The sequence below is a fragment of the Colias croceus genome, chromosome 11, assembly GCF_905220415.1.
Source record: "Colias croceus chromosome 11, ilColCroc2.1".
Lineage (NCBI taxonomy): Eukaryota > Metazoa > Arthropoda > Insecta > Lepidoptera > Pieridae > Colias > Colias croceus.
In genome coordinates, this window is record NC_059547.1 from 5,830,765 (window position 1) to 5,856,050 (window position 25,286).

Below are 25,286 nucleotides of genomic sequence, written 5' to 3' on the forward strand. Positions count from 1 at the left end.
GTAGTCCAATATAACATGCCATGAAATTAACTTGAAGATATTGGTTACTTCTACATTTTAAAGTACAAAACTAAACGCGACATTAAAATAACGCAATATGAAGAAAAAAAAATGTTGAAATTGTTATTAGGTACACACATTTTATTAAAACTCTACATCTCTCCCAAAGAATGAAAGGGTGTTTTGTTTAGTGCTGCTACGCCAACCTCGTACTAAACTCAGTATGGATGTTATAGTTTTCTTCACATATGTTTCTGAAATATTATTAAAGCTATATTAGAATAAATATTACTATCTACTACTGACTATCTTCGAAAATTCGGTTGTTAGAAATCATAAAAATTACAACTTATAAGCCTGTATAGATAGCCATAGGGCAAAATATGATAGATATGATAATATAAATTATGTTTATTTGTACAATCCACGATGATAAAACATTATGATGTCTTTAAACAAATAATAAACAACACGAAGCATCTAATAAACACAATTTGACTAGTTCGAAAAATTAAGTCTGCACTGTGGTAAAGAGCACGTCAAAAATTTTTTTCTTAATTGCTGCAACCATAACAAAATCAGTATTAAATTCCAACAATTTTTAAAATTACCGAGTATTGAAGTGTCCGTAATATTCGGGAACGTTGGGTGAAATGGTTTCAGGAGAAATACGAGATCTGTGCCAAGAACTCCTGAAACATAATCCGTCAGAGAGCCAGCTACTCGTCCATCACTACTTTCTTGATGTACCTACATCGATAAATTCATCACTATGTTGTATCTTGGGACTGAGATACAAAAAAAATAAGTTATCGCTGTATTATTCTAACAGTAGCCAACGTGACCTACGCTTAGTAAGTATGTAAGATATGTCTAATCCTTCCTAATGAATCTCAAAAACTAAATAGGTACATGGAAATGTCAATATTTTCAGAGATTCAAGCAAATGACACAAATTGTTTCAATAGAGCCAGAGGTATGAAGCGAAGACTTACTTCTTAGAATTACACATGATCTATAAAATCTACTGTGTATCAACCGGTACTCGACCAGGTAGGTACAGTTGGAACCAATACGGCCTGTTGATGTTGAATGTATCTTTAGCTATATTGCATTTATGCGATAGGCACCAATGCGTGAGTATAGTTTTCTCTCACCTCATAAAGCCGCCCATCTGGTAATCTTGCCTGTCTTGCAGCATACTCCCCGATAGCTTGTAAATTCCTATAGTTGCTTGGTTGACGTAACGAATATCTCCACGGGTACAATATAAATTCCTATAACAGATTAAATTGCAGACATGATAAAATCTTTGACAATATTTAATCCAATTATATACTGCTCAATAATGTTGAATATAATATAATCATATATTTTTATAATGCCTCTATCAAGATTAAAATATAATCATTAATTAAAACGAATTTATAATAAATATCCAAACTGTTGTTGTTTATACTTGTAAGTTGTACAGTACCTATCTATTTAGTCATAAATCAGTATTCTGTGCTTAATAGTCTAAACTCTAAAGTATAGCATAAATGTACTCTACCTTACACCTCTCCATTCATTGTTTTCATTATATAGGTAGTTAAAGTTTGGTGTCGAAAGAAAGTGAGATTGTGGAAATTTTATAGATATTCCATAATAACTATTACTTAAATTTCATTCTTGATATTTTCAGTGCAGAAAAATATAAGTATCTACCTACATTTTATAGGAATTAAATAGGAAATAATGAAATTTAATAGGTAGTTATTATTATTATTTTGCTTTTCCTATCAGAATAATTCGCATTTGCCTACCGCTATTATTCGAAACAAACTCTCTTGAATTAGTATAGGTACGAATTAATAATGGAACAACAACCTTTTTCGGTACAAAACTTGCGTGCACGTTGATTGCTATGTGAATAACATCTTCAACTTTATGTATGTATGTGCGAATAGCTTGTGATTCAGCGGCTGAAAAAGGTCTATTTCCTGGATAATATTGGGAACAAACGTCTGGAGGCTTAGAAACATCGTCTGTAACGAAAAACAAATTGTTTGTTTGTTTGTTTATTTATGTACGTAGGTATCTATATTCACTAGGCAGCTGCCTTATCTTTCGCAAAAGAATTTAATTCTCGCACGCGATACTGTTATCTGCGCTAAATAATAATAATATCGCGAATTGTAAATAATATTGGACAGATAATATTTATGAAGAAAATACTTAATAAAATACAGGTATTAGATGAGAAAAATGACTGAATTATTATTTTCTGCGTTTTGCGTCATTCCATGCAATCCAGCGACATATTGATTAATAGAGATCAAAATTTATAAAACTTTATTAGGTATTTATTATATCTGTCTTAATTATTTTCCTTAATCTGTAATTTATCACTTATCAGTAGAAAGGTATATTGAATTTATACATTTAGGTATTTACAAGTTCATCTGTTTTATCAGTAGGTACCTATCGTGTACTTGATGTAATGGTTAAAGTTCAAATAAAATAAGGCTAGATATTACCTATAGTCACTAAGAAAGATTTGCTATCTCTTCATACCATGTCACTTACTCACTTACCTCGCCAATGATATGCGAAATTCCGATTAATATTAGTACCAAAGCAGGTGTCCCCAAGTTTAGTATGTACATTCTTGTGCCACAAAGCAGGCCGGGTGTTATTCCTAGCGGTGATGTTACGCGACCAAAGCAGTTCTTGTATTGGTCGAAACTTTCGCAAGTTCTTTGTAAAATTAACTGCATCTGGATTCACAACAGGGATGAGGTACCTTTGGAAATATAAAATTGATGAAAATGCATGACATTGTGTTAACGGTCAGTAATTTTTAAAAGTAAGTAGTTGAATACATATAAATGTTTATAAATAAACGAAAATCTTTACCAGTCATAATCATTAAAAAATGGCGTTTGATAATTAGCATCGTACAGTAGTTTTTCAGCCAATTCTATTATTGCATTCGTTGCTCCCCACACCATACCGTTCAGTGCTGTAATTATAATATTAATTTCTTAAAAACTGATTGCATAAGAGCAGTAGATTCCACATAGTAAGTAATATAGTAGTAGGTAGATTATTTCAATGACGCTGCTTGCTGCCTTGTCGCATCCTGACCTTAGTTATGTAGTTTCTATTTAAATCCCCGCAATACTAACCATAAAAATTATTTGATCCTATTTCGCTATAGCAAACTCGATTTCATCATATCATTAACCTAAGCTAGCATGTCGAGACCGATATGATAGCGAAAGGTATAGGATCGATACTCTGCTCTACATATGAACTACGGGTCCCTTAAATTGTTATCAAAATGTCTATTAGTATTGTAACTTTTAGTTACAATATTAATAGACATATTTTTTATTTTAATATGAATAGATATATTTCTTATAGGAGCACAACAGGTTGGGCCAATCCTGAAATTCAGTGGAGATCGTCACGTCCAGCGTGATGAAAGCCCTCCATCTGGTCCACAGTTTATTCAAGTATTGTAACTTTTAGTTACAATATTAATAGACATAACTTAACGTTAACTAGAAAAGTAACTCTGTCCCTCTGTCGATCTGTTTGTCTGCATTTTTCACGCATAAACCCCTGAATCGTAGGATAGGTTTTATCCCGGAAATCCTATAGGGGAGAGGGGGGCATTACGGGGACGCGGGGCACGACGGGGCCATCCACACTTACAGAAAACTATACGGTCTAGATGTGTTTTGTTTTCGCTAATAGGTAGCCAATTTGTATCTCTCTTAAGTCTGAAAGTGACCGGCGAAAGGCTGCGCACGTTTGATTTTTAATAGGAAAAACGATTTTCAACGTAATTTCATGTAATTTTGAGTGACTATGAATACGCTTATAAAATGGTAAGTGTTTATGTTGCTACTATCATGTATTTACTTTGTTATTGCAGATAAGTTATTTATTGATATGTTTTGAACAAAAATACTCTAACCCTCACTCATTTTATTTGATTTGTTATTTAAAATAATGTGAGAATTGGGGCATAACGGGGACATGGCTACGGGGTACGATGGGGTATCCCGTTATGTTAGAAAAAACGAGAACAATTTAAGAGAACGAAGAAATGTTCTAATCCAAATGACCCCAAGTTAAAGAAGAACTCTAAGAAACAGAAGACCCAAAAATACTCTTCTGAAGAGAATACCGACGAGGATACCATGTGCATGTAAGGTAAAAGCACCTAATACGGAGGTATTTCGCAACATTTGAAAGTAAGTATCAAAAATAAGCATTTCTAAGTCTTTCTAAAGGTGCCAAACCACTTTATCGTTAAAAGTGGAACTTAAATTTTGTATTGCTGTTGAGTCTATGTTTATTTTCATGATATTTCTTATTTTAAAAAAATATTTAAATAGTCATGTCGATTTTCCCTAATACGGAGGTATGATTTTGGTCAGAGCCTAATACTGCGGTAGGCGGCTCCTAATACGGAGGGTCAGATATTATATACATTGAAGTTCCGTACAAATAATATTTGTTAAATAATAGGAATGTGTTAGTAAAGTAAATTGTAAGTTTTTTATTCATTAACCATTGGTTTGATTACGTTGATTCACTTTTACTGTGTTTCATTTATGCTTTTAGTTTTATCGGAAAAAAAAAAACACGCATATCAAATAAGAATCCACAAAAAAGACACAAAACTTCTTATTTATTTACGCAACCCTAAATCTGATAATTTTAAGTTCTATGAAATAGGGCCGTAATAGGAGATCATATAAAACCTAATACAGAGTTACCTGGAAATATCTACCACCGTAATAGGAAAACTACTCGTGTTTTTAATAATCCTAATTCTGACCCATCAAAAATTCGATAAACAAGAGAATGTAAATGCTTAATCAAATGCTAACAGTTTTTTGGCTCAGATGTGTAAAACTCAAATCAACAGTTATACAAAATAAATGATTTGTGATACATTAAACTACACCTTCCTATTTTTACCCCTTCTAAGAAACAAACATTTTGTACTCAACCATTTTCATATTTAACTGGATTTCTAATTAAGAAAACATACCGCAGAATATGGTTTCTAATTTATCAGATTAATAATTATTCCAACTAATCTTGGAATTAATTCAATAAGTAAATAAAATGAAAGTTATAAACAATTAAACATGCCCAGTATTTTTCCTATTTCGGAGTTATGCCACCGTATTAGGATTAATCTATAAAATTTGTATCGTATTACGGCGGTATTTTATTTCTTATTTTTTGGGTAGAAAATGACTTACAAATATGAAACAAGCTATTTAAATAGTGAGTGTAATAGTAGGAAAATGCAATAAACAATACATATACAAACTTGAACGGTTTTTTAATACGAAAAACTTAGTTTATAAATATTAGTGTACTTACTTTTGTTGTTTCGCGTTTGTATGGAAACACCTCTCATGTCGATGCCGTTACACAGATTGATTGATCTTGTTGTGTTGTCTATGTGCTATACTTGCAAACGTTAGTTAAGTCATGGAGTAATAAATTTGGAATAAATAGCTTACGTTTTGGTGTACTTAAAATTTATAAAACAGGAATAAAACTCGAAAATAGAAATACCACCGTATTAGGAAGCGATTTTGGCTACCGCCGTATTAGGAGCCTTTACCTTACTGCCTTGACGGGAACCACACTATTTAAGGTCTTCGGAAGGTTGGGTGGTTTGTCAATTATGTGGACGGTGGGCTCATATATCTTGTGCTGGTGTAGATGACGACACAGAAGAAATCCACATGTGCTTGTATTGTGACGCAAAATAAATACGTACCCCATTCTGCCCCTACCCTGGGGCACGATGGGGTTTTCATAATAGTTTCAAAAAATTAAAATTATAACGTGATATGATTATTTACATCACCAAATTCTATGCCTAATGATAGTTTAATAAGTAACCAAAGTGTTGTGATTCATTTTAATTAATAAATACATTGCGTTGATCATGTTACTGTGTATTTTCCTTAACGTCCCCATTATGCCCCCCTCTCCCCTACGGGAACAGGAACTATTGGAGGTTTTCCCTTTGATTACGCATGTGAAGCCGAGAGGCAAAGCCAGTGAACCATATTTACTTCCTATAATGAGTATTCCTGGTTTCCTAGAATGTGTATCGCTATGCAGTTCCAATGCAACGATCGTGTTGTTGTTCGAAGTGCGTGGAGTGAGATGCACTAATCGAACCATTTCTGGATCATCTTTCGCCATGCGATTTGTAATATTTAATAATGTTTCTTGATCAATGTACTGTAAATACTTCAAACTATTTCCTGTACTTCGTATTTTCCTCATTTTAGCTCCTGATCTAAAATGAATACATATTTATTTTTCAGTATAAAATGAAATTCATTTATATAACTACCTACTAGAGAATCAGTACTAACTGTTCATAGTTACGAGGCGGAAATAATATCATAAATAATATTCCAAATAAATACAATACTGAAATCATATATACTTTGATTTGTAACAACATATTGAATACTTTGTAATATAAAACACACATCAAAATATTTTCACATAAGTTGATCTAAACCTATCATGAAACTATTTTTTTTGACAGACGATAAATACGACGTGGGTGTAGTGTGGGTGTACATTTTTTTAATCACATATATAAAAATATCAAATAGAAACATATTTAAAAGTCCTATTCATGTTTCAATCAAGGTTTCAATTCTGTGTTTTAATTAGTTTTTTAATGTAGGTAAATGTGTAGACCATAGGTGTAGACAGTAGGTACTAGGTAGGTATATAGAGCTGCTTTGAAAACTATTAGAATTCTGGCTATTTTCAAGAATTCTTCTTCCATAAACGTCATTACAGAAGTATGTCACGTCAACTGTGATAATAATATATTTCTTAATATGAATTTTGGTGCTTTTCTGCTAATATTACTAAACCTTACTTTTTATTTAGCGTATGGGTTTAAAGGCAACTACACCGAACATGACAATTGTTCATTGTGTACACTATCATGTAAGCTCAGTGCATTCAGTATTATAAACGTGAAATAGATTATGAAAATCAGACAATAAATACAATAATAATTGAATTTCTATCTTCAGTTTTTCGCCGAAAACGAGCTCTAACTGAATATACTCGATGGCGCTCCAATCCAGAAACGACACAAGCTTTCATTGTAAAAGTATTGGAAGATGATATTCCCATGCCTACGTCTCGAAACCAAATTGTAGATAATGTAACTATTCGTCAAACTCCTAGACCGATTGTAGCTGTTAACATACAACCATTAAAAATGGCTCAGGAAAAGATGATTGTTGAAAGAGCTACTTTGCGTCCATCTACAGTAACACCGGATCTATCCAAAGAGTATACACGATTTGTGCCGCCTACAACTTTGACTATAGCGCGGCATGAAGGTGATATAGTTTTAGATCCTGTATCTCCAGTTATTATTAACGATAAAATTCCTCCAATAAAACCGAAGAGCAAAGGTAGGCTCTTAGCTACTATAGTACCTATTTTCTTATAATCAAACGCGTAAATTTAACTTGTAATATTATTCAATAGTTCTTAAAGGAGCACAACAGGTTGGGCCAATCCTGAAATTCAGTGGAGATCGTCACGTCCAGCGTGATGAAAGCCCTCCATCTGGTCCACAGTTTATTCAAAGGTCCAACACCGATGTTGTGCGGCAATATGCACCGGTAGCTACTGTTCTTTTCACTAAACAAAAAACAATGGGACCTTTAACACCGCGAACTGTTGATAAATTTGTAAGTATTCACAGGAACACTATTTTAACAAAATACCTGTGCATCAATATATAAAGCTATAGTTTAATTTTAGATGTCATATAAAACAACAATTCATCCTACAAGAACTTCACCGTTATCAGATATTATAGTTCCAATGAGAACGCCTGACTTTTTCAATATTTTGACCTTTGATGATGATTTAGACAATCTTAACATATATAATAAGCCATTTCCAACTCGTACAACATATAATGCCATTGAAACTCTGCAACGTACTTCTACGAGTAAGTTTTTGATTGATGAAGATGACAATGCTATAGAAACAACAAGACGCACTATTGACGTTGAGAGACGAATCGGCAAAGAAAAGAAAATTATGGATAAAGAAATTGATACATATAACATGGTACTGTATGGAGATGACGAAAACGAAAACACCAGTAAAAATAAACATGGAAGTACTGATTCTTATGAAGACATTGAAGACAGAAGTGGAAAGGATAGTTCTATAATCAACGCAAAATCTAGTTCATTTGATAGTAATTTAGAAGAATATGATAACACTACCGAATTATCATCAAATTTGGAGTATGATGACGACGATGACTTTAAAAATAGAACAACATTGACTACCAGAGTTTTACTCGAGATCGTTGATTTGGAAATAACAACAAAATCTTTTAAGGAAGAAATTAAGAAAAATCGAACATGTAACCTTATAAAACTAAGACAACTTAATTTTAATTCACCCCGAACGCTGCATGAGGTAACATTGAATTAAATGATAATTGACTCGAGCTTCCTTTTTATTTGCAAATGTGAGTTAGATTTTTGACAATTATTACTATTGTAGATAACATCTCAGCTGAAACAATGGGCAGAAGAAAGTCCAGTTGCCAAGTGGATAGATATCACTGCGGGAAATTTTACCGTCATGGAAAATCCGATCCATATGATGATTGTAGATGATCCGACTAGTGGACAAATAGTATCAGCTAAACAGACTGTTATGATAATTGCTGGTAACTAATTAACGTACTGTAACAGTTTATTTAACTGGAATTTTATGTATATGATGATTGTGTTCTATTAGGAATTCAAGGCAGGGATCATCACTCTGTCGCAGCAGCTATGTATGTTCTCTACCAACTTATAGAACGGAGTGAAGCACACGCTGATCTCCTTACAAAGTATCGTTTTTGGATAATACCTGTCTTTAATCCAGATGGGTATGCATATTCCATGACTTTTCCCCATGTAAGTATAATGTACTAATAGTAGACAGCTATTTTATTTTGAATTAATGTATTTTTAAATTAAATATGTATATCGCCATTAGCGCAGGGAATGGATAAAAAATCTGAAACAAACATGGTCGTCATGTAAGGCCCGAGATTCGTGCCAAGCTTGTGAGCTGTATGGCGTCAGATGTACAATTCAGCCTTGCTATGGAGTTAATTTAGACCGGAATTTTGAATATCAATGGATTCCAAGTACGAGCTATAAAATATATTAGCGCTGATAATTTAATTCATAGGTTATTTTACAAAGTATACGATTTCTTTAATTATCCATTAAGTTTATGAGAGGCTTTTGTTGAGGATGCGAACGAATAATAATTTTATATTATAACACTAAAGGATTTGTTTATTTTCAAAATGTTAAATCTACTTTTAGCTGAAGAGCTACGTTCAGAGCATCCGTGTGGTCCCTTATACGCGGGTCCAAGACAGCTGAGTGAGGCAGAAACGCGCGCACTCACACACTTCTTACATGAACAAAAGACCCCTCTTTACACCTTCATAGCTTTTAAAGAGGGAGACGTATTGGTATGATAACTGAGTTTATTTCTATATATTATTTTCAGTGTGCAGGATTTCTATTTGGTATTAATTAACAATTAGAGGCATCTCCAATAAGTGACTGTAGCTTCTCATAATTATTATTGGTCAATTTTTCTGCCACTGTAAAAGGAAAATATTAGCATTTCTAATATAATATCTTTTTTTTTGTATATTTGCTTCACGACTGAAATGACCGACACGCTTTTGCATAGTTTAGCTTTGTTTTAAAAATTATTTGTAAACGAACGTAGTTATTCACGACTTCACATTGTGCTAAGCATTGTGCTATCTTTTAAGATCGCACAGTGCCGATAGCTTGTAGGTTACATGTGTTTTTTGCGTTTTAGGGAGTGATGTATCCGTATTCACATACACGCAAGAAAAGAGCTTTTGATCACGTTTATGTAAGTATTAAATCAATCCGTTATAATAATATGACAACTGATAACCGGTGCTACGGTATAATATGCCATATCTTATCACATTTTTGTAGTAACAAAATAACACGGCTTTGCTTTTAATTTGACTTTTTATATTAGTGTATTATGCAAAGTCTATTGATTTTACTAAACAATCAAAGCAAAAGATAAAGGATTGCCTAATACATTGCCCTTATTTGCTCGTGCGTAACTTTAATCTAAAATCTATGTAATCACTTAATCTGTATAAAACTTAATCAAGTGTTTGTTTTTATAACTTAGGCAATGTTTGAATTAATCGTGTTATGTTTTTTTATTGTTTGATTAATTATTTGCTAAGTTATTTGATTAGATTTGGATTTTGTGTACGATTAAATAGTGTAAGTTGAATAGAACATTAAATTAAATTTTTTATAGAGGCAACGAGCGTCAGGCGCTGCAGCTGCTGCATACAGTATCAGTGGTCGGCCTTATGTAGCAGGCCAGACATCGGAGTTTTTACGTAAATAAGCTTTATAACAATTGCATTATATTTTATTATCAGGATATCAATCCTATTTATCTCGGAAGTCGTTTTTAAACCTTAACTTATATAGGTACTTACCTAAATCTTAACATAACTTATCTTGTTTTAAGTCGATATTTTCCTTAGCTATTAATTTTTTTATATCTCCACGTCTACGATATTTTGAATAAATATACTCTTTGGTTAACAGCGCTTTACGCCGGCGGCATAGAAGATTGGGTCGACGGCCATTTAGGCATAGACAATACCTATACAGTTATGATGTTTCGACCCTCAGACTCCCACAACTCCAGAATTATAACTGAGGTTAGTGATGTATAATAAGATGAACCAAAATTCATCTTATTATACATAACTTTGTATGCCTGGATATTGAGATGAAAAATGAAGTATGTACTTACACGATACTTGGAAAGCTTTTCTTTTGAGATTTGCTCTGTGGTTTTAGTTCGTAATAGAAACAAAAAAATAATTTAATCTTTCAACAATTTATATAATTTGTAATGTAAGTATTTCTTACTATCGTCTATTATATAAAATGTATGTTTTTCAGAGAGTCGTTCACGAAGCATACGCGGCGATAGATACGCTACTCTTACAAAGCGTAGAGCCTCTGGGACCACCTCCCGTTACCATAACTCGATCAAGAGCACATATCATATCATCACCTATCTTATTGTATTATGTATCAACTAGTTTATTATTACATTTTTCAGCTCTTTAGAATGTATGTTAAGGTGCTACGTAATGTAGAGCTTGGGAGAGTCTAAGCTTTCTGACCTATATTTATACAAGTTATTATTGGAGTACAATGAAATATACTCGCTAATTTTATTTGATATTTCGTTTCGAGATTTAATTTAGCTTTGAAAAGTGAAATCGATTTACCTATATCATGTTTTGTATGTAAATATAATTTTTCGTAAATATTCTTGATGTTTCATTTCTATGTTGATGGCAATTATTGTACGTTTTTAAGAATGCACAAATTACGAATCTTGATGATACATGTTATATGAAAATTCCTATTCGCATGAAGATCCAAATGCGACTAAAAGTAAAAATTGCGATTTTAGTAATTATTATGAACAATATGGCTATTTAATATGTTATGATGATTAATATAACCTATACTTAAGCATACAAAATAGTATGAACTCCGACGAATTCGGGTATATTTGGTATGGTGATCATCTACGTTTGTTCTTTGTAATGTCTTAATTTATCACTGTCGTCTAAGACTGTCGTTTTAATTCTTTGCTAATTTTTTTATAGTTTTGCCTCATAAAGGGGATAAATGATGCATCAAAAATTTGCTTTTAATCGTGAAGCAGGAAAATATTTGATAAAGTAAGAGTCATGTAGACAATAGTGACAAGTACCAGTTAAAAATGTTATTCATCGCTTGAAATCGGAGTAAATAATAATTTCATGTAATTGGAATCACTGAAACTTAGTCTTTATTTTTTTAATCTATTAGTAAGGGCTTGCTCTTATCAATACAATACGTGAAATAAAAACTTTGTACTTCTTATATTACGAAATTTTCGCTACGAAGTAGTAATTATGTAGAGAAGGAGAGCAAAACGATGCTATATTTTTAGGAATGTTTTCCTGTGACTGTAACGGTTAAGGTACCTGATCTTACAGGCCCGTCTCAAAAATCCAGCCTGTATAAGCTAAGCCAAGAGGCAGGTACTTATTCATAAATACTAATAATAACATACTTACATAAAAGGAAAGCGGCTTATTAGAAACTAGCTTTCCGCCCGCGGCTTCGCCCGCGTTTTCAAAGAAAAACCCGTTCCCGTAGGATTTCCGGGATAAAACCTAACCTATGTCCTTTCTCGGGTATCAAAATATCTCCATACCAAATTTCATGAAAATTGGTTCAGTAGTTTAGGCGTGATTAAGTAACAGACAGACAGACAGACAGAGTTACTTTCGCATTTATAATATTAGTATGGACTAGCTTCCGCCCGCGACTCCGTCCGCGCGGATGTCGGTCTTCGCGTGGATGGTTTATTTCTCCATTTTGAGTAGGTACCTCTGACAATAAAATCTTATAAATATCTATTGGACCCAATTCCCAAATACGGCTAGGCCTATAATAATACGCAACGTGTGTTCGCGGTTCTACGGAACAACGTCTATGGATAAAACCGAAAAATTAAGATTAATTTTTTCTACGTATTTTTCCAGGATAAAAAGTATCCTATTTTACGCCCAGGATAATAAGGTATAATTATACCAAGTTTCATCGAAATCGAACCGCTAGTTTTCACGTGATGCCTTCACATACATACAGACAGACAGACAGACAGACAGACAGACAGACAGACAGACAGACAGACAGACAAAAATTTTTTTAATCACATATTTGGGTTTGGTATCGATCCAGTAACACCCCCTGCTATTTATTTTTTCAATATTTTCAATGTACAGAATTGACCCTTCTACAGATTTATTATATGTATAGATATTAAAAACAAAATGTCACATTAGAAAGAACCCAACGTGTACAATGTTAATACCTGTTCTGTGGTTAATACAATAAGCATACCCGACATTTACTTTACATTATAAGAAGATCTTATCACGATTCTCGCTATATTCATATTATTATGTTTTTAAAAAGTTATCAGCTGCAGATGTAAAGACAGACTTTCGATCAATCTCAAAAGCTATCAACATTTGAATTAATAGCAAGTATGATGTGATAATGAGTAGGTAGGTACATACACGTGTGAAACTGTGGCCGAAAACGTAGTTATAAATAGAAATGATTAATAAAATTAATCGTCTTCAGTATCAAAAATATCTTCTGGCTACAGTTTATCTTCAGTCTAGCCAAAACAGAAGATTATATCTTATTATTACAATATAGTAATTTTTAGACGTAACAATAAATTGTTCAATATTATTTCGCACACCTTTTTCCTCGGAAATTACCTAGATATAGAAAAATGATCGATGGGACGATAGCTTTTATCTTCAAAGAGGAACGAAGGTTCTAGTTCCTTGCTATTAAGGTTTGTTAAAAATTTATAAGAGAAATATCGAATTTAGTTGGTATTACCTACTTATACAAATGTAAAGTTTCATCCCAAGAGTAACAAACACACACATCCATCCATCCTCACAAATTTTCGCATTTGTATTATAAATTAGGTATTTGTAGGATATACAAGGTGTGGCGTACCTAATGAATGGATAGCCTGACCTCGAGATGAGGTTGTGGCGGTTCAGAAAGATGCATGTTGTTTATATTAAAAGTCCTTGGTTTTCGAATCATTTCGTAATTCTAAATTTTCATCGTAAATTCTATTAAATAACAAACACCCTTTGCCACTCTTTCTGGTGTAATCCATTATCCAGCGACTGCGAGTCGCCGGCGACTAGTCGACAGTGCGTAATTGCTCTAAATGTAGGTATACTAATATAGTATCTTATGAGTTAGTAGGTATCTTATAGGTACCAAACTGATCTAAAGACTTTAATTCTTTATAAGAAGAAGTGGAAAATGGTTTTATAAGGTACCTACTTCCTGAAGTTGCATAACTGGATGTTGCAGACTTTTATTATAGAGCATAAAACAGAAATGGTAAAATTTAATTTATAATAATAATTTATTATTTTATAAACCTTTATGATTTTTTTATATACCTGTAAGAATTTTAATTCATTGATAATTTATTATTGTATCAACTATTTCAAGTTAGAAGTGCTATTTTTTTCTCATAATTTAAGATTTTCACATGAGAAGGAACTAAGGAAGCAAGGAAGCTGAGCAAGGACGCTGCCTCCGTTTTTACATTCATAAGAACATAATATAAAGATGAAAGATTTGTATATATTTTTTACGTAAATAACAGCTCAAAAAGAACTCTACTCGATCGATTAAAATATTAATATAAATTATTTACCAGTAAAAACCTTCGTCTTTATTGATTAACATCGGCATATTTTATTGTGAAGCTGGGGCAAGCAATAGCTACATATGTAGATTGCAAGATTTTCAGAGTTCAAAATTATCATATTTTATTTAACAATTAATAGGTATCCCGTATCATGTATAATATATCATTGTAATCAATTAGCATAATCATAATCTTTTGATGATGGTCGATCGATTAACAATATTGGGAAAATCCAATGAAAAACTGAAAAAGATGTGTTAGAACTAACTAACTTAAACTTACTTTGATATAATTTCATAGCCTTTTATATCATTAGTTAGGAAACTACAATTTTATTCACTAAAATTTAGTAATATTTCTCCAAATACAAACAATTAACAAGTCAATTTCATAATCAGATTTTGCTACTACGATTTTTTATATTTTATCATTAAAAATTAACTAATCAAGTAGGTAACAACTTTGTACTAAGGTGCAACTAATCTACGATATGAACGATTAGATTTTTTGTTGATGAGTCAAGGTCACGCCTATTTATTTTTGTCAAATAAAACAAAGTATCTTCAATAATAAAGAATTTGTCCATTGTAATGTGATGTTAAATCGAATACTATAATTAATATAATTTAATAGATACTAATACTAATAGCACTTACACTATTTTAATAAATTTTCGTCGTACTTTTCACGGTATCTGCATTGATAAACATTATGATTACACTAGTTACGATAAACATATTTTTAATATTTTAACAAACTTTACTAATGTATATAAGCATTTTTATCAACAAGAACTAGGAAGTACGAAATGGATGCATTAGTTATACCAGTACCATCGACCAGTACAAACTACAAGTTGATTGAAGCCCGTATGATAAAATCTTGCTCTAAGGATAAAAACGATGCACATTATTCGTCATTCCACATGGTCGAAAAGCTTGAAACGCCGAAATCGTCATAAATATATAGACTTCCTTATACGGCAAGGCCTGCATAAGGAAGCTTTCGGTGTGCATAACCACAACACAAAAATTGCACTTTTGCACTCATGTATTGTTATTAAAACACATCAACCTTCAATGCAAAACTGACCTTGCACAATTTGGCGGTATAACAATGTTTTTTATTCCAAATTCGATCGCTATTTTTATAAAAATAACTTTTGAAACTACAGTACATTTCTCCTGAAAATTGCTGTCTTGGCTTGGCTTGCCGCCTGTTACTGGTAGAGATAATTACAGGGAAGAGGCTTGTTCCTACAATGTACGAGAACGAGCATCCTCTACGAAAAGAGATTGACATGTGTAATATACCTACTGAACTCCATCTACCCCGATAATTATAATCATTTACAAAAAATAACTTAGATAAGTGGATAGCTCAGCAAGACAAACCGGCGATAGATATAATTATATAAAACCATGCCGATTACAACCCAGAACCTCATTCGTGAGTTAATCCTTTAGTGGTGTGGTGTTTTTTTATATATTTATTTATGCATCGTGTATTGGAAACATTGGATCTAAAGTGAAGGGTCTCAAAATATATCAAAATGGTAAATACCATTATTTTATAAATAGATCTTTTAATATAATAATAATTTTAGTATTTAGATGAATATGGAATATTAAAAAAGCAAGTGCAAATATATCTACATATAGTATAAAAGTCAATATGAATAAAATAAAAATAAAGGATACCATACAGTAAGTTTATATATTCATTTCTATTTTTTAAAGTGAATAAAAATGATTTATGGTACACCATATTGACCACATAGTTAGGACACAGTTTGAAATTAATAATTATAAATTAACAATAGAGCGCGACTTTATCGCTTGCCGCGATCTCTACCAGGCAACCCGAATGATGAGGAAAATTACATACTGAGTCTCGGAGTAGCATAATAAAATATACCTACTAAAAGTCTGGCTTAACGTATCGATATGGACACGTGACTTTAGTCAATTATTAATTATTGTTATTTTCAAACATATCGTTTGCTTATTATTCGACGATATGAGATAAAGCCATACGTAACTACCTTTATTTCATTGCATCGTCATATTGTAATATATTCTCATAAGCCTGATTAGATAGATAAAATATTTTAAAAGTAGCACTAATGCAAGCCGTTAAGAAAGAAGTACCTATTAATTCTCTATTTAAATCTAATTTTTATTTATATAGCAATAATAATAATAACACGTAAGTTGTTAGCGAATGAAAAACCACTTAAAATATTCTGGATATTTAAAAAATTACACATTACAAATTTTAAAACGAAGAATACAAAGATCATCACTCTTTAGTATTTGTATAAAATTCAGTATTTAATTCATCGGTTTATAATAATCTTGTATGTATCTCTGCCAAATTAAACTACAATGAAAAAAGATAACTGGTTTATCTATTTATGTCATTGTTACATTTATTTACCTGCTCTTCGTTCTTATTTTCATAACATTGTGCTAAAACAATATACCGTTACATACATACAGTTTTATGGGAATAGCAATAGATATATTTATAAGTTATTATTCTAATTAAAAACTAGGTACTATATTTAGTAAATACAGATGAGAATGAAACTGTAGGTACAATATTTTGAAAATAACGAAACATTCTGGAGTGATATTCATTGGTTTTCAGGGCTCGCAAACTAAAACTTAAAAAGGCTTCTTTATGATAAGACTTCTTGTTTTTGTGTCTATAGGTGTGCCCTTGTAATAATTTGCTGCGGAAATGACGATATCCTCAATGAATATACTGATATACAAGTACATATTCATATACTACATAAAAAGAAAAAAAATCACTCAACACCAAAGTTCCATAGTAGGTACAAAAAGATCCCTAGTAAGTAGTAACCCTGGATAAGGACTTGATCTAAGGTCTTGAGACTTGATCATAGAAATCTAAATAACAAGACACGTTTTGATACAACTGCACCACCATATGCATTAATTAATTTTATTTTAAATCAAACAACAATAAAATAATCGTTATAATATGTTAATAATTTCTGGAAGCCATGAAAATTATTAATGAAATTAATTTCCTTGAAACAAGGTTTAGGTACCTTTATAATTGTAATTAGTTTTGATAAAACTGATTCACCGAAAGTAACCAATATCAACAATGTCAACTTTTATCAAATTATCATATATTTAAATATCCTTCAAAAGATAATAAAAATATTCCGTTTTGAATGAATGTACGAATAATACTAATTTACCTACTTGCCAAAGCCACTGTTCATTGTTGTAAGTCTAGTTCATTATTCATATCTATTTTCACATTTTAAAACAACCCAATATTGAGGAAATATAAAAAAAAAACACATCTTAAATATTAAAATTGTTACGTGGAGATAATACCTACCATAGGTAATTGGGTTTATACTTCGGCGGCTGTAGCCCTCCTGCGTCGTAAAGGAAATTAGTGCTCAATGTTTTAAGATACCCTTGCTTAAAATTAGCATGTGAGGAAACGTTTAAATAGCATTGAAAACAAGCGTGTAGGTACTATCACACGGTAAACGATTTAAAATATTATAAAATAAATAACTCAGTGTTTTCATTCATTTCAGTCGGTTATACTGAAAAAGTTCGTGAAATAGCGAAAATTCTGAATTTATTAACTAGGTACCCTATTTACAAGAACAATATTTTATTAATATTAACTAGGATCCGGTAGAGAATTTACCAAAGAGAGATCAAATAAATATGTATACTTTAAATATAGGTACGTATGTATAGTGGTTCCATTCCATACATGTATGATGTATTTATTTACTATTTAGTTAGGTACCTATATTATATAAACAGACGTAGATTTAGAAATGCTATTTGTAAATCACATAACATTGATTAACACGTATCTATATTGACGACGTTTTAATTAATTCATTTTTTCAGTTTATTTTATTGGATTCATTGCCATAATTTGTTTAGTAATAAATTGCATTGTACAAACTACAATTTCTTTAATTTCCTTTTTATTCACAGAGTAAGCCGGAAAGCAACGCGTTTTCAAATGAAGGCTTTAGCAATGCAGGAGACGATCCACCGAAGAAAAAGGTAATTGTTATTAATTATTTACTTAGGATTATCTATGTCTAAAATTATTCAGTGTACACAGGTACCTACACTCCGAAACTAAGTAATGAACCGTTTTTTCTAAAATTGTATTGATATTGCGAAGTAGAAACGAGGGCTAGTTAATTCACATACAAACACATTTATATCTATGTGTTTTACTAATATTATACAGGTAACTATACCATACGTGACTAACAATTTGTCATCGTCACACTCCTATATTTTATTGTTGACTATAAGTGCGCATTAATATATAAAAGCAAATAATAAAAATGATATAAGATAGTCTGCGATATGTAATATTGTGAATACATTGTTTCTACGAATTATCCATCTGGTTATAAAAAAATTATAAGAATAAAATGATAAGATTGTATTATGGTATACCTACATATTATTTTTTAGTTCACTTTCTTGTGTATCGGATTAGGTGATTTATTATATACTAGCTGTCCCCGCAGATCTACCCGCATTGCTCCGGTCTTTTTGGTGTAAGCTTAATGATATAATGTAGCCTATAACACAGAAATCACAGTTTTCTGTGTTTATAGCCTTCCTCGATAATGGGATATAATATATAATAAATTCTAAAAACGGACACATAGTTACTGAGATTGGCGCGTTATTGCGTGAACGACCAAACAAGCTCTTCAGCTATTATACATAATATATTAATAACTTATATATTTAGTAGATATATATTTATTATATGTATTTACATTTATTAGTTTGGAATATATTTTTTATACTTTCTGTAGTTTTATGTTTGTATTATCATTTATTTATTTATTTTTCTATTCGTAATCGTATCGTAAGAAGTGAAACTTCTTTAAGACCTTATTTTTCAAAAAAATAATTTACTATAATATGCAACTTTACAGAAATACGTCGAATCACGCGTGGTAGGGTCAGGGATAAGAAAAGATGGCGCGTAACCGAAACATGGCACGCGTAACGAAAAAATGTTACACTAAATTTTTTTCCAACCCCGATAAAGAAGTTTCACTTCAAAAAAATGCATATGCAATTTTATAATTATTTTTTACGTACTCAGCCTTTGCAAAACTATAACCTCCTTTGAGCTTAGTATACCAACAGTGGGACAGCCCGGACACCCTGTATATTATGTAAGACTAGCTTCCGCCCGCGACTCCGTCCGCGCGGTAAAATTAAGAAAAATTAAGATTTATTTTTTTCTACGTATTTTTCCGGGATAAAAAGTATCCTATTTTATGCCCAGGATAATAAGGTATAATCATACCAAGTTTCATCGAAATCGAACCGTTAGTTTTCACGTGATGCCTTCACATACAGACAGACAGACAGACAGACAAAAATTTTTTTAATCACATATTTGGGTTTGGTATCGATCCAGTAACACCCCCTGCTATTTATTTTTTCAATATTTTCAATGTACAGAATTGACCCTTCTACAGATTTATTGCCGCGGGCTTACATAATCTATACATATATAGATTATGTAAGCCCGCGGCTTCGCCCGCGCAGTCAAAGAAAAACCCGCATAGTTCCCGTTCCCGTGGGATTTCCGAGATTGCGTCATTTTTCCGGGATAAAAAGTACCTAGCCTATGTCCTTTCTCGGGTATCAAAATATCTCCATACCAAATTTCATGAAAATTTCAGTAGTTTAGGCGTGATTGAGCACAGACAGACAGAGATACTTTCGCATTTATAATTTATTAGTATGGATAGTTATCATACATGTATGTACTATGTATAGTTATTTATTTGCATATAATGTACTTTTTGTGTAAGTATTATACTTCATGTTAGTTTTCTAATTTTATTTCCAAAATTTTATTTACTAAATATATTTTTAACCGACTTCAAAAAAAGGAGGAGGTTATCAATTCGGCCGGTATGTTTTTTTTTATGTATGTACACCGATTACTCCGAGGTTTCTGAACCGATTTACGTGATACTTTTTTTGTTCGATGCGGGATGGTGTCGAATTGGTCCCATAAAAATTTTATTCGGATAGGCCCAGTAGTTTTTATTTTATGAGCATTTTTGTCTGTATTTTGTAAATGTTGCAAGTGCAAGTTTGAAGTCGGTTGTTTTTAACGCAGTTATCACTTGTATTTTTACCGCTTGCTTGCCTGGCAGAGATCACTGCTTAGTGATAAGGCCGCCAATTGTACTACATCTTTCTAGTAGGTACTACATTTTCTTTTTATTGTTTCTTATCATTTAATGATCGTATTAGAATAAAGTGTAATAAATAAAAATAAAATAAATATTAATATATTAGGTTAAACATACATATTTGTTAAGTTACACTTTAACTAAAATTAATCAATAAGATACATATTGCTTTCATAAATTTGGCACTAGTACCTAGTCTTTCAGCTTGCTTTCGGCGCTTTCGACTATCGTGAAGGATGAGATCTCAGATACTTTTACCCATTGAGCCTCAAGCGGCCCGATCAGTCCGAGACACAATAGATTTTCTATTGTGTCTGTGGTTCCAGGGCTTGAATTATTAAACAATTATTACGTTGTCTAGGACGATGTGGAGGTTGATGAAGAACCTGAGCGTGCAATGTGGGGAAATCAGATTGAGTTCCTCATGTCGTGCATTGCCACATCTGTGGGTCTGGGAAACGTTTGGCGGTTTCCCTTCGTTGCTTACCAGAATGGCGGAGGCGCCTTCCTCATCCCATACATCATTGTACTCATCTTAGTGGGAAAACCGATGTACTACTTGGAAGCCGTTTTGGGACAATTCAGCTCGAGAAATTCTGTGAAGATTTGGTCTATGTCACCCGCTATGAAAGGTTTGTATTTATAGATCTATTATTTATTAGTTATTAGTTTATTAGTTTTTCTCAATTTAATAAGGTCAGAATATATCTCCGATTTTTTGAAGCCAAACTTACCAAATTCATTCTCCGTACCAAATTATTTTCACTATTAAGTAATAAGTTTGTTCTTACAGGTACGGGGTACGCTCAAGCTCTGGGATGTGGTTACATTCTCTCGTATTACGTGTCCATCATCGCTTTGTGTTTGTATTATTTATCCATGAGCTTCCAATCTACACTTCCTTGGGCTGTGTGTGATCCGGCCTGGGAAAACTGTGTGCCGTCAGGTCAAACGGAGAATTTCGACCACACTCTCAATGGTACAAGTAGCGCTGAGCTATACTTTACGTAAGATCACTTCTTTAATCTTAATAAAATCTATTCTTTGGTAGTTGGTACTGTAGGAGAAAATATTAATTATTTCTTTTTTAATTTCAGGCGTACAGTTCTTCAGCAGAGTGATGGCATTGAAGGAGGTCTCGGTTGGTAGTTTATTCCTACTATAATTTCGAATACAATTAAATATACAATTACTAACGACTAAATACTAATTATCTTTTATAGGTTTACCCATTTGGTATTTAACTTTGTGTCTGCTTGCGTCGTGGTTTGTCATTTTCGTCATCGTATCACGCGGTGTGAAGAGTTCAGGAAAAGCTTCGTACTTCCTTGCGCTGTTCCCCTACGTCATCATGATCATCTTGCTCATCACGTTAGTAGTACATATGCTAAATAACTTGGTTGTTTCTATAATTGGCCACTTTACAAATTAATAGACTAGCATATTTTAAGGTATATAGTTGTTTTGAACTACAATTACGTTGAAATAAATGCTTTTAATGGAATACAATAATAATTTCACTCAATAAAAAGATGTTTTATGTTTCTAGCACATTACTTTTGCCAGGTTCTGGCAATGGTATATTATACTTCATCACTCCACAATGGGATAAGCTGTTGGAGTTGAATGTAAGTAGATATTTGTTTATGATCAATGTATATGCGTTGCGACATGCGATAACCAAATGAGTAATGACTATAATATACCTATTATAATGTAAATTCAAAATAGATGTCCTACACTTTGAAAGTAAATAATATATCTGAATGAACGTGAAGCTATCCAGAAACTAACAATTTAAAAAGATTTTGAACAGTCAAGCGAACACTAAAAATAGCTATAATGATTGTTATTTCAATTACAGGTATGGTATTCAGCGGTTACGCAAGTGTTCTTCTCATTGTCAGTATGTACTGGAGCTATTATCATGTTCTCCTCATACAACGGCTTCAAACAAAACGTATACAGGTAAATAATACCTACCGTACATAGGTACTTTAACGCAGAATTACCTTCAGTCTTTATATAGCATATTATATTTCATTTCTCAAATATTTCAGTATTTGAATCTTAAAAATATAACGATATAAGTAAAATAATACAACTGAAAATGTTTTAAAACCTTATTGTAAATTGCACCATTAAAATATAACAATGTCGATGATAATATTTTTAGGGACGCCATGATTGTAACCACCTTGGACACATTCACGAGTTTGCTATCTGGTATTACAATCTTTGGTATCCTGGGCAACTTGGCGTATGTTCTAGAAAGAGAAGTTAAAGATGTTGTCGGTTCAGGCGGTACTGGTCTCGCCTTCGTATCTTACCCCGATGCTATTGCTAAGACTTTCCAACCACAGGTAATTTATATTAATGATACATACTTAGGTATAATGCATTCAACAAATCCCTTATACCTTTGCTTGTAAATTATTCTAAAACAAATCATAATGTAATTGAAATTTACTTGTATATTATTTTAATAGTGTTTCTGAGTTCTAAATTTTGATATGTTGTTATAGGTTTTCGTCTATGATATTAGTTTTCTTATGTTGACTTAACTAATTGTTCTTTAACCACTATTTTCAGTTATTCTCCGTATTGTTCTTCGTTATGATGCTGGTACTCGGAGTAGGATCTGCGGTAGCTCTGCTATCAACGATCAACACAGTACTAATGGACTCCTTCCCACGAGTGCGCACAATCTACATGTCTGCTTTCTGTTGTACCAGTGGATTTGCTATTGGACTTGTTTATGTTACCCCGGTTAGTTTTTATTTCCTTCATTTTAAATATGTTTGTCATTCGAAAATATAGAGCACGAATTTGTACATTTTATTTTGTTTTTCATGAATAAATTGGTTACAGGGTGGTCAATACATTTTGGAACTTGTTGATTACTACGGTGGTACTTTCCTTGTTCTGTTCTGTGCTATTACGGAAATCGTTGGAGTGTTTTGGATTTACGGTAACTAGCTATAATTCAATTTACTTTTCATGACTTTGTTTCAAGTTGTAGTTAAGTAATAGAAATTTGATAAAAATTTAATAATAATTTTATTAAAAATTTCAGGTTTAGAAAACGTTTGCTTAGATATTGAATATATGCTTGGAATTAAAACATCGATCTACTGGCGGTTCTGCTGGGGTATTGTCGCTCCTGCTATTCTCATCACTGTATTTATTTATGCATTACAATCATTTGAAGCGCTCGTTTTCGGTTGTTGTTACTATTATCCTACAGCCGGATATGGTGAGTAATTTACGTTTTTAATATGCTATTTTATCTCTAACTTATTTATTCTTTTGCATTACTAAATTTCGTTTTACTTTTTAGTCTCGGGCTACATGATGCTCATCGTCGGTGTACTGTTTGTACCTATATTTATGTTTATCGCATTGTACAAATACAAAACTGGAAACTTTGTTCAGGTGTGTATCTTTTTCGTTTGTCTTAGTGACTAATAGTAATATCTCGCTATGTTTACATGAAAAATCAAACTAAAAATTTGAATTTCAATTATTTCACAGACTCTGAAGCATTCATTCAGTCCAAAGTCCAGTTGGGGTCCGCGTGCAGCAAGTGAGAAACAAGGATGGTCTCAATTTAAAGAAGACGCCAAATCCGCCAGGCGCGAACAGAAGACGTCGTGGGGTCGTCACATTTGGCTCAGTTTAACGGGGGGATATAAAAGACCCTTTTAATTACGTCCAACACCAAATAGTACAAAACATTGTTTATAGAAATAGATAGGTACGCTAATATTAATTAATTGTAGATATAATTATATAATGTATAGAAACGTAGTGTTAGGTACTAACATAGTAACTATAAACAATTTAGTAAAATGTGTTACTTGAGTATTACTATATAAATTTTTGTTCAAATGTACCTCTCATCGTTACCAAAATCTCGCCAAAAGTAACTAGCTAGATAATTTAATTTTCTTTATTTATTTATCCTAAATACTTTATCATGCCTTTAATTGGTTTTGCGTAAAAAACTTCTTAGCAGTCGGGAACTACCTTATTGGTATCATAAATATCATAATGTCCTAACTCCTAACGTAACATATCGTTTCCTAAAAAACCTAAGTCAGTGAAAACAATAACTATCCTATTTTGTATATTTAAATAATTTTCATAAAGCATGCAGTTATGATGCTTTAACTAAAGTTGGTTCGTAGGTGTATATTATGTTAGGTATAATATTAAAAGTATAGTAGGTATAGTTATGACATTGTTAAGATACATGTATTTATTTGTACAAATTGATATTACTGAAATGTGATATAAAAATATTTTAATAAAATTAAAGCATACATGACTATTTATGCTATGATAGAAACGCTTATGAATAGAAGTTGTAACATACACATTAAAACTTGTAGATATTCAAAGGTTTTTGTATTGTGAAGAAACACGGAACAGGAATTTTCTGTTCGGTGTGCCGTGTGAGGTACCTACCTACGATAAAAATAAACAGTAAGGTTGTGTAATTTATTTCAAGTAGATTATTCTTTATGTACCTATATGTATATGTTACCGGAAATGTATG

The 25,286-nt window shown here is 32.1% G+C and overlaps 3 protein-coding genes across 3 annotated transcripts; 2 read left to right on the forward strand and 1 right to left on the reverse strand.

Annotated features, from left to right (window-relative positions):
• Positions 1–134: 134 nt before the first annotated feature.
• Positions 135–6,531, reverse strand: LOC123695342 (carboxypeptidase B-like). The gene is made up of 8 exons (XM_045641169.1): positions 6,411–6,531; positions 6,102–6,331; positions 2,899–3,004; positions 2,577–2,785; positions 1,870–2,027; positions 1,158–1,277; positions 612–750; positions 135–254 (listed from the first exon to the last, which is right to left on the reverse strand). Exons 1-8 carry the CDS (start codon positions 6,500–6,502, stop codon positions 145–147), a joined length of 1,164 nt encoding a protein of 387 aa, XP_045497125.1. The 5' UTR covers positions 6,503–6,531; the 3' UTR covers positions 135–144.
• A 216-nt stretch (positions 6,532–6,747) lies between these two features.
• Positions 6,748–11,466, forward strand: LOC123695325. The gene is made up of 12 exons (XM_045641143.1): positions 6,748–7,005; positions 7,095–7,484; positions 7,561–7,766; positions 7,840–8,514; positions 8,602–8,770; positions 8,842–9,005; positions 9,088–9,241; positions 9,426–9,577; positions 9,940–9,996; positions 10,429–10,513; positions 10,728–10,843; positions 11,091–11,466. Exons 1-12 carry the CDS (start codon positions 6,894–6,896, stop codon positions 11,259–11,261), a joined length of 2,451 nt encoding a protein of 816 aa, XP_045497099.1. The 5' UTR covers positions 6,748–6,893; the 3' UTR covers positions 11,262–11,466.
• Positions 11,467–15,908: 4,442 nt separating this feature from the next.
• LOC123695328 (sodium-dependent nutrient amino acid transporter 1-like) lies at positions 15,909–25,286 on the forward strand. Its single transcript, XM_045641147.1, has 14 exons — positions 15,909–16,012; positions 18,468–18,539; positions 21,087–21,357; positions 21,519–21,732; positions 21,823–21,866; positions 21,949–22,096; positions 22,275–22,353; positions 22,590–22,693; positions 22,902–23,088; positions 23,318–23,494; positions 23,597–23,696; positions 23,802–23,981; positions 24,066–24,160; positions 24,260–25,286. Exons 1-14 carry the CDS (start codon positions 16,010–16,012, stop codon positions 24,431–24,433), a joined length of 1,848 nt encoding a protein of 615 aa, XP_045497103.1. The 5' UTR covers positions 15,909–16,009; the 3' UTR covers positions 24,434–25,286.